Source organism: Nerophis lumbriciformis, linkage group LG18 (assembly GCF_033978685.3).
Source record: "Nerophis lumbriciformis linkage group LG18, RoL_Nlum_v2.1, whole genome shotgun sequence".
NCBI lineage: Eukaryota > Metazoa > Chordata > Actinopteri > Syngnathiformes > Syngnathidae > Nerophis > Nerophis lumbriciformis.
The window spans coordinates 6,056,777-6,067,500 of record NC_084565.2 but is presented as its reverse complement, the minus strand read 5'-3'; the positions used below and the strand labels follow the sequence as shown (position 1 = coordinate 6,067,500).

The window sequence follows — 10,724 nt, the reverse complement described above, 5'->3', positions numbered from 1 at the left end:
TTGACAAAACTATTTGAAATAGCTGCAACATAACATACATAAGTAACACACCGCATAATAACATGTCACAACATAGCTGTAAACCTGGCTTCACCCAAGGAAGGCACACATGACATGATTATATGTCATGTGGGTGCTGGTTAGCGCCTTGCATGGCAGCTCCCTCCATCAGTGTGTGAATGTGTGTGTGAATGGGTAAATGTGGAAGTAGTGTCAAAGCGCTTTGAGTACCTTGAACGTAGAAAAGCGCTATACAAGTACAAGTACAACCCATGTCACTATATACAGCACACATACTGCTATACACACACCTAACCAGGCCTTTTTTTCTCTCAAGGAATTGTGAAATAAAATCATGTCTTCAGGAGCTCAACACTGTACTGAAGCCCAGAACACTCTACGCATTTCCCCATTTTTAGTTTAGAGATAAGGAAAGATTGGCCTGGCCCACTAGGATCCCTCTTTATGTTTGTGAACTTTATACTATACATTTAGAGTGATGTGATAATCAAACACTCTAGAAGTCTAGAATGAAAGAGTATATAAGAGAATTGACAGAGTGTATCTTCAGTGCTGAATGATGAGCAGAGGCAGAGTTTGGAGTGTCTTCTTTAGCTTGATTTCCATGTTTGTGCTCACTGTCCACTGTGTCCAGCTGCCTGAAAGCGGGTGACTCCACTGTAGAAATAGCCTGCATGTCTTCTAGCACAGTGTTTTTCAACCTTTTGTGAGCCAAGGCACATTTTTTTCATTGCAAAAATTCCGAGGCACACCACCAGCAGAAAACATAAAAAAATTAAACTCAGCAGCCGATATTGATAATAAAAAGTAGTTCTCGCAATTGTTGGATATGAATTCAAACCATAATCAAGCGTGCATCACTATAGCTCTTGTCTCAAAGTAGGTGTACTGTCACCACCTGTCACATCACGCTGTAAGTCTTTGCTGTCGTCCAGCGTTCTGTTTTTGTTTACTTTGCGGCCAGTTCAGTTTTAGTTTCATTTTGCATAGCCATCCCTAAGCTTCAATGCCTTTTGTTTATTTTTGGTTTAAGCATTAGATACCTTTTTACCTGCACACTGCTTCCCGCAAATTGTGATCACGACAAACCATGTATCCGACATATACAAAGCAATTAGCTACCTGCTGCCACTTACTGATATGGAAGAGTATTACACGGTTACTCTGCCGAGCTCTAGACAGCACCGACACTCAACAACGGCACATTTGCGGATTATAATTACTGGTTTGCCAAAAATATTTTTAACCCAATTAGGTGAAATTACATAATCTCCCACGGCACACCAAAAAAACCACAAAAAAAAGCACATACGCTGCAATGGCTCTATCAATGTTGTCCTGGTGAGCAGTCCCTCCGTTAAAATCCAGCCGCTGTTGCTTAGTGGGTGGTGAAGTGTCTCTCTCTTTACTAGCTTCGTCGAAGCATGTTGCTTTTGTAGCTGTTTCAGCATATTTGAATTGCTGTTTTGGGCAGTAGATAGGATCTTTGATCCAAGACACAACTTACATTTAACGAAAATGTTATTTTCTTTGTGCTCGACAAAAGAAAAGTAGTGAGAATATCTCCATGTTAAGAAACTCGGTTTCTGCTCCGCCATGATGTCTTTTTAGTAAACACAGACACGCCACGCCACATAACCCCCCCCCCCCCCCCCCCCCCCCCCCCACACACACACACACACACACAGAGCGCGCCTCTTGTGACAGAGGAAGAATCAGAAGGACGACACTGCAACTCTCCAATAAAACACACTCAGATCTTCTCACTTTCTAGACCAGTGTTTTTCAACCACTGTACCGCGGTGAGATACAGTCTGGTGTGCCGTGGGAGGTTATCTAATTTCACCTATTTGGGGTAAAAAATATTTTTTGCAAACCAGTGATTATAGTCTGCAAATGATGTGTTGTTGTTGAGTGTCGGTGCTGTCTAGAGCTCGGCAGAGTAACCATGAATAGATTAACGTGGACCCCGACTTAAACAAGTTGAAAAACTTATTCGGGTGTTACCATTTTGTGGTCAATTGTACGGAATATGTACTGTACTGTGCAATCTACTAATAAAAGTCTCAATCAATCAATCAATCAAATTGTGTAATACTCTTCCATATCAGTAAGTGGCAGCAGGTAGCTAATTGCTTTGTAGATGTCGGAAACAGCGGGAGGCAGTGTGCAGGTAAAAAGGTATTTAATGCTTAAAGGGGAACATTATCACCAGACCTATGTAAGCGTCAATATATACCTTGATGTTGCAGAAAAAAGACCATATATTTTTTTAACCGATTTCCGAACTCTAAATGGGTGAATTTTGGTGAATTAAACGCCTTTCTAATATTCGCTCTCGGACGTGACGTCACATCGGGAAGCAATCCGCCATTTTCTCAAACACGAGTCAAATCAGCTCTGTTATTTTCCGTTTTTTCGAACTGTTTTCCGTACCTTGGAGACATCATGCCTCGTCGGTGTGTTGTCGGAGGGTGTAACAACACCAACAGGGACGGATTCAAGTTGCACCAGTGGCCCAAAGATGCAAAAGTGGCAAGAAATTGGACGTTTGTTCCGCACACTTTACCGACGAAAGCTATGCTACGACAGAGATGGCAAGAAAGTGTGGATATCCTGCGACACTCAAAGCAGATGCATTTCCAATGATAAAGTCAAAGAAATCTGCCGCCAGACCCCCATTGAATCTGCTGGAGTGTGTGAGCAATTCAGGGACAAAGGTCCTCGGTAGCACGGCAAGCAATGGCGGCAGTTTGTTCCCGCAGACGAGCGAGCTAAACCCCCTGGATGTCTTGGCTCACACCGTCCCTTAAACTGGACAGATCAGATTTCAGGAAAAGAGCGCGGATGAGGGTATGTCTACAGAATATATTAATTGATGAAAATTGGGCTGTCTGCACTCTCAAAGTGCATGTTGTTGCCAAATGTATTTCATATGCTGTAAACCTAGTTCATAGTTGTTAGTTTCCTTTAATGCCAAACAAACACATACCAATTGTTGGTTAGAAGGCGATCGCCGAATTCGTCCTCGCTTTCTCCCGTGTCGCTGGCTGTCGTGTCGTTTTCGTCGGTTTCGTTGCATACGGTTCAAACCGATATGGCTCAATAGCTTCAGTTTCTTCTTCAATTTTGTTTTCGCTACCTGCCTCCACACTACAACCATCCGTTTCAATACATGCGTAATCTGTTGAATCGCTTAAGCCGCTGAAATCCGAGTCTGAATCCGAGCTAATGTCGCTATAGCTTGCTGTTCTTGTTTGTGTTGGCTTCACTATGTGACGTCACAGGAAAATGGACGGGTGTTTATAACGATGGTTAAAATCAGGCACTTTGAAGCTTTTTTTTAGGGATATTGCGTGATGGGTAAAACATTTTTAAAAACTTCAAAAAATATAATAAGCCACTGGGAACTGATTTTTAATGGTTTTAACCATTCTGAAATTGTGATAATGTTCCCCTTTAAACAAAAATAAACAAAAGGTGAGTTCCCCTAAGAAAAGGCATTGAAGCTTAGGGAAGGCTATGCAGAACGAAACTAAAACTGGACTGGCTACAAGTAAACAAAATGAATGCTGGACGACAGCAAAGACTTACTGCGTAGCAAAGACGGCGTCCACAATGTACATCCAAACATGACATGACAATCGACAATGTCCCCACAAAGATGGATAAAAACAACTGAAATATTCTTGATTGCTAAAACAAAGGAAGACATGAAACTGCTACAGGAAAGCACCAAAAAAAGAGAAAAAGCCACCAAAATAGGAGCACAAGACAAGAACTAAAACACTACACACAGGAAAACAGCAAAAAAAGTCCAAATAAGTCAGGGTGTGATGTGACAGGTGGTGACAGTTCACCTACTTTGAGAGAAGAGCTGTAGTGATGCATGCTTGGTTATGCTTTAAAGTCATATCCAACAATTGCGACAACGACTTTTTACTGTCAACTGAGTTTCGTTTTTTAATGATTTCTGCTAGTGGTGTGCCTCCGCATTTTTTCAACGCAAAAAATGTGCCTTGGCTGAAAAAAAGTTGAAAAACATTGTTCTAGACGATACTACCGTACATAAAAAATAACGTAAAATAACGCTGTAACACATCATGTAGTAACGGTAACTGAGTTACTGAATATAAAAAATAATGCGTTAGACTGCTAGTTACCGCCGAACATACAGTAACGCATTACTTTGTAGTCCCAACACTGTATTTTAGTGAAGGTTTGTACACTTTGAACAAGATATAAAGTGATATACAGTACTGTGTATCAAACACACGTAACAAGGAGCTGATGCATCAACTTTCTATTTATTAACAAGACAAAACAACCACGGTGACTAGTGTTGCGTTTGGACCAGTTGTTCCTCCCAGGGAATTCAAGTTGCTGGCCACTCCCAAGCTCTTTTATGACACGTAAATCTGAGTAGAAGAACCACCAGAGACAGAATAGGTATATTTTGTGATTTTATTTCCAAAGCCTTTGGAAATAAACTTGAGACCAAATCCCGTACAGAATCGCTCACTCGCACAGCTAAATTGGTCTGATCCAAAATATGGAAACCTTCTCTTCTATAAAGTGTCCCTCGCTCCCACCCTCGTTGTCTCTCTTTCCAGCCCAAACACATGCCCATTGTCCTCCTCAGCTGGGCACAGGAACAGATAAGGAAAAGGAGTATCTGTCCTCCTTACATTCCTAAAGTCAAGGTTAGCACACAGTACTTGCAGACAACCAAAAGACCACAATTGGAAGAACACTAGCTGTTTTGTAATATGACTATGAAAATAAAGACGTAACACTTAAATACGGATATATCCGACACTAGCTAAAGTGTGCTGAATGTAAAACGCCTGCAAATAGGAGGTTGGTGAATGGCGGTTCCACTGTACGTGGTTACTAATGAGGTGTTCCAGTAAAACATGGAGTAACAGCTACAATTCCAGGTGTCAGCGGCGGTAACGCTCAGCTTCCCGACAAGGAAGAGGAGGCCGCTGACGGAGGCGGAGCTAGAGTCGAGGCGGCAGAAGCGGCAGGAGGCGGCGGCCAAGAGAGCCAAGTACCAGGAGGACCTCAAGAAGAAGCAGGAGGAGCAGAAATACAAGAAAAAGTCCACCAAAAAATTACTTATTGAAGCTTTGGGAGGCGCTTTTTGTTCTCATGCTACTGTCCAACGCAGGATGGCGCGGTGGGAGTCGTGCGGCTACAAGTCCCGATGCCTGAAGCTGGCGGACAGCGAGGAAGACGACGAAGAGGACGACGATGACGGCGGCAGCGTGAGCTCCGCGGACTCAGACAGCGGCGCCATCCACTACGTGCTGGGAGACGTGACGCATCCTCACGCCGCCCGAGGGGACGCCATCATCGTCCACTGCGTCGGTACGAACGCCCCCCACGACCCTTATGGGTCCTCATCGCTAAGCTTGTTGTTGTCCCCAGACGACTCGGGCTGGTGGGGCAAAGGGGGCCTGTTCACCGCCCTGGAGGTGCGCTCGGATGAACCGCGGCGGCTCTACGAGCTGGCTGGACAGATGAAAGGTGAGAACGGACGTGGTGTAGGGACCTCCTCTCAACTGGTTCTTCAACATGGTTCATATAGTGAAGCAGAGTTCCTCGTAAGAATCAATGTAAATATGAATAATTGGTTCCAGCCTCCACAAAAGTCCCTATTTCAGTGGAAAAACTGCACTCTTTAAAGATAATATAATTCAGAGGCTCCCAAGTGTTCCACTACAGAGGGGCCCGGGGCCCACTTAAATGTTAACACTGAATTAGTAATCTTACTCTTGATTTTAATATATTCAATAATTATATCTAACCTACTTACATTTAGCAATCTGGTCAGTAGTGATTACTAATCAAATATAGTGCAAAAGAAGGGACTTATAAATAATTGATGAAAAATAAATGTACATGTTGTGCTAAAATAAACTAAATTAAACATGAATAGGTATCTTAATATAACGGAATTAATAACACTGAATTACTAATCTTACTCTTGATTTTGATCATATTCAATAATTATATCTAACATACTTACAGTTTATAACCTTGTCAATTGATATAAAACCACATGTTAATCACAAAGATTATTATTTATGTAATATATAAACCTTAGACTTAGGTCAGGCTGATTAGTAACTTTTATTTTTTTTAATCAGTCATTACTAATCAAATATAGTGCAAAAGAAGGGACTTATAAATAACTGATGAAAAGTAAATATACATACAATTATGTTGTGCTAAAATAAACAAAATTAATAATGAATATGTTTCTTAACTACAACTTTTCCACTACAGACGGACTCGGGTCCCACAGAATTAATAACACTGAATTACTAATCTTACTCTTGATTTTGATCATATTCAATAATTATATCTAACATACTTACAGTTTATAACCTTGTCAATTGATATAAAACCACATGTTAATCACAAAGATTATTATTTATGTAATATATAAACCTTAGACTTAGGTCAGGCTGATTAGTAACTTTTATTTTTTTAATCAGTCATTACTAATCAAATATAGTGCAAAAGAAGGGACTTATAAATAACTGATGAAAAGTAAATATACATACAATTATGTTGTGCTATAATAAACAAAATTAATAATGAATAGGTTTCTTAACTACAACTTTTCCACTACAGATGGACTCGGATCCCACACAAATATTAACACTGAATTACTAATCTTACTCTTGATTTTAATCATATTCAATAATTATATCTAACATACTTACAGTTTACAACCTTGTCAAATTCTATAAAACCACATGTTAATCACAAAGATTATTATTTATGTAACACATAAACCTTAGGCTTAGGTCAGGCTGATTAGTAACATTTATTTTTTTAATCAGTAATTATTCACTAAATATAGTGCAAAAGAACGGACTTATAAATAACTGATGAAAAGTAAATATACATACAATTATGTTGTGCTAAAATAAACTAAATTAATAATGAATAGGTTTCTTAACTACAACGTTTTCCACTACAGATGGACTCGGGCCCCACAGAATTAATAACACTGAATTACTAATCTTACTCTTGATTTTAATCATATTCAATAATTATATCTCACATACTTACCGTTTACAACCTTGTCAAATGATATAAAACCACATGTTAATCACAAAGATTATTATTTATGTAATATATAAACCTTAGACTTAGGTCAGCCTGATTAGTAACTTTTATGTTTTTAATCAGTAATTAGTAATCAAATTTAGTACAAAAGGGACTCAATAATAAATGTACACGCGATTATGTTGTGCTAAAATAAACTAAATTAATAATGAATTGTTTTCTTAACTACAACTTTTCCACTACAGACGGACTCGGCCCCACAGAAATAGTAACACTGAATTAGTAATCTTACTCTTGATTTTGATCATATTCAATAATTATATCTAACATACTTACAGTTTATAACCTTGTCAAATGATATAAAACCACATGTTAATCACAAATATTATTATTTATGCAACACATAAACCTTAGACTTAGGTCAGGCTAATTAGTAACTTTTATTTTTGTAATCAGTAATTATTAATTACTCCTCTCTGAGCTGCCACCTTACCGTGGTAGAGGAGTTTGCGTGTCCCAATGATCCTAGGAGCTATGTTGTCCGGGGGTTTCTATGCCCCCTGGTAGGGTCTCCCAAGGCAAACTGGTCCTAGGTGAGGGATCAGACAAAGAGCAGCTCGAAGACCTCGATGAAGAACACAAACCAAGGACCCAGATTTCCCTCGCCCGGACGTGGGTCACCGGGGCCCCCCTCTGGAGCCAGGCCCGGAGGTGGGGCACGATGGCGAGCGCCTGGTGGCCGGGCCTGTCCCCATGGGGCCCGGCCGGGCACAGCCCGAAGAGGCAACGTGGGTCCCCCCTCCAATGGGCTCACCACCCATAGCAGGGGCCATAGAGGTCGGGTGCAGTGTGAGCTGGGCGGCAGCCGAGGGCAGGGCACTTGGCGGTCCGATCCTCGGCTACATAAGCTGGCTCTTGGGACGTGGAACGTCACTTCCCCGGGGGGGAAAGAGCCTGAGCTAGTGCGTGAGGTGGAGAAGTTCCGGCTAGACATAGTCGGACTCACTTCGACGCACAGCAAGGGCTCTGGAACCACTTCTCTTGAGAGGGGATGGACTCTCTTCCACTCTGGCGTTGCCGGCAGTGAGAGGCGACGGGCTGGGGTGGCAATTCTTGTTGCCCCTCGGCTCAAAGCCTGCACGTTGGAGTTCAACCCGGTGGACGAGAGGGTAGCTTCCCTCCGCCTTCGGGTGGGGGGACGGGTCCTGACTGTTGTTTGCGTTTACGCGCCAAACGGCAGCTCAGAGTACCCACCCTTTTTGGATTCACTCGAGGGAGTACTGGAGAGTGCTCCCCCGGGTGATTCCCTCGTTCTACTGGGGGACTTCAACGCTCATGTTGGCAGCGACAGTGAAACCTGGAGAGGTGTGATTGGGAAGAATGGCCGCCCGGATCTGAACCCGAGTGGTGTTCTGTTATTGGACTTTTGTGCTCGTCACAGATTGTCGATAACAAACACCATGTTCAAACATAAGGGTGTCCATATGTGCACTTGGCACCAGGACACCCTAGGCCGCAGTTCCATGATCGACTTTGTAGTTGTGTCATCGGATTTGCGGCCTCATGTTTTGGACACTCGGGTGAAGAGAGGGGCGGAGCTTTCTACCGATCACCACCTGTTGGTGAGTTGGCTGCGATGGTGGGGGAGATCCGCCCGGAGTTCCTTAAGGCTCTGGATGTTGTGGGGCTGTCTTGGTTGACAAGACTCTGCAACATCGCGTGGACATCGGGGGCGGTACCTCTGGATTGGCAGACCGGGGTGGTGGTTCCTCTCTTTAAGAAGGGGAACCGGAGGGTGTGTTCCAACTATCGTGGGATCACACTCCTCAGCCTTCCCGGTAAGGTCTATTCAGGTGTACTGGAGAGGAGGCTACGCCGGATAGTCGAACCTCGGATTCAGGAGGAACAGTGTGGTTTTCGTCCTGGTCGTGGAACTGTGGACCAGCTCTATACTCTCGGCAGGGTCCTTGAGGGTGCATGGGAGTTTGCCCAACCAGTCTACATGTGCTTTGTGGACTTGGAGAAGGCATTCGACCGTGTACCCCGGGAAGTCCTGTGGGGAGTGCTCAGAGAGTATGGGGTAACGGACTGTCTTATTGTGGCAGTTCGCTCCCTGTATGATCAGTGTCAGAGCTTGGTCCGCATTGCCGGCAGTAAGTCGGACACGTTTCCAGTGAGGGTTGGACTCCGCCAAGGCTGCCCTTTGTCACCGATTCTGTTCATAACCTTTATGGACAGAATTTCTAGGCGCATTCAGGGCGTTGAGGGGGTCTGGTTTGGTGGCTGCAGGATTAGGTCACTGCTATTTGCAGATGATGTGGTCCTGATGGCTTCCTCCGGCCAAGATCTTCAGCTCTCACTGGATCGGTTCGCAGCCGAGTGTGAAGCGACTGGGATGGGAATCAGCACCTCCAAGTCCGAGTCCATGGTTCTCTCCCGGAAAAGGGTGGAGTGCCATCTCCGGGTTGGGGAGGAGATCCTTCCCCAAGTGGAGGAGTTCAAGTACCTCGGAGTCTTGTTCACGAGTGAGGGAAGAGTGGATCGTGAGATCGACAGGCGGATCGGTGCGGCGTCTTCAGTAATGCGGACGCTGTATCGATCCGTTGTGGTGAAGGAGCTGAGCCGGAAGGCAAAGCTCTCGATTTACCGGTCGATCTACGTTCCCATCCTCACCTATGGACCGAAAGGACAAGATCACGGGTACAAGCGGCCGAAATGAGTTTCCTCCGCCGAGTGGCGGGGCTCTCCCTTAGAGATAGGGTGAGAAGCTCTGTCATTCGGGGGGAGCTCAAAGTAAAGCCGCTGCTCCTCCACATCGAGAGGAGCCAGATGAGGTGGTTCGGGCATCTGGTCAGGATGCCACCCGAACGCCTCCCTAGGAAGGTGTTTCGGGCACGTCCGACCGGTAGGAGGCCACGGGGTAGACCCAGGACACGCTGGGAAGACTATCTCTCCCGGCTGGCCTGGGAACGCCTCGGGATCCCCCGGGAGGAGCTGGACGAAGTGGCTGGGGAGAGGGAAGTCTGGGCTTCCCTGCTTAAGCTGCTGCCCCCGCGACCCGACCTCGGATAAGCGGAAGAAGATGGATGGATGGATGGAATTATTAATAAAATATAGTGCAAAAGAAGGGACCTGTAAATAATTGATGAAAAGTAAATGTACATACAATTATGTTGTGCTAAAATAAACAAAATTAATAATGAATAGGTTTCTTAACTACAACTTTTCCACTACAGATGAACTCGGTCCCACAGAAATATTAACGCTGAATTGCTAATCTCTACTCTTGATTTTAATCATATTCAATAATTATATCTAACATACTTACAGTTTACAACCTTGTCAAATTCTATGAAACCACATGTTAATCACAAAGATTATTATTTATGTAACACATAAACCTTAGGCTTAGGTCAGGCTGATTAGTAACTTTTATTTTTTTAATCAGTAATTATTCATTAAATATAGTGCAAAAGAAGGGACCTGTAAATAACTGAGGAAAAATAAATGTACCGGTACATACAATTATGTTGTGCTAAAATAAACTAAATTAATAATGAATAGGTTTCTTAACTACAATGTTTTCCACTACAGATGAACTCGGGCCCCACAGAATT

At 43.5% G+C, this 10,724-nt stretch overlaps 1 protein-coding gene across 2 annotated transcripts in view; it reads left to right on the top strand.

Moving 5' to 3' along the window:
• chd1l (chromodomain helicase DNA binding protein 1-like) overlaps positions 1 to 10,724 on the top strand; it is a 110,272-nt gene that overhangs the window by 61,788 nt on the left and 37,760 nt on the right. The window contains exons 17-19 of one of the 2 annotated variants that reach the window (XM_061977535.2): positions 4,962 to 5,125; positions 5,195 to 5,394; positions 5,455 to 5,553. In XM_061977535.2, the coding sequence (XP_061833519.2) occupies positions 4,962 to 5,125; positions 5,195 to 5,394; positions 5,455 to 5,553 (463 nt within the window). Of the gene's footprint in view, positions 1 to 4,961; positions 5,395 to 5,454; positions 5,554 to 10,724 lie in introns of both variants that reach the window. The other variant, XM_061977534.2, reaches the window with a different exon arrangement.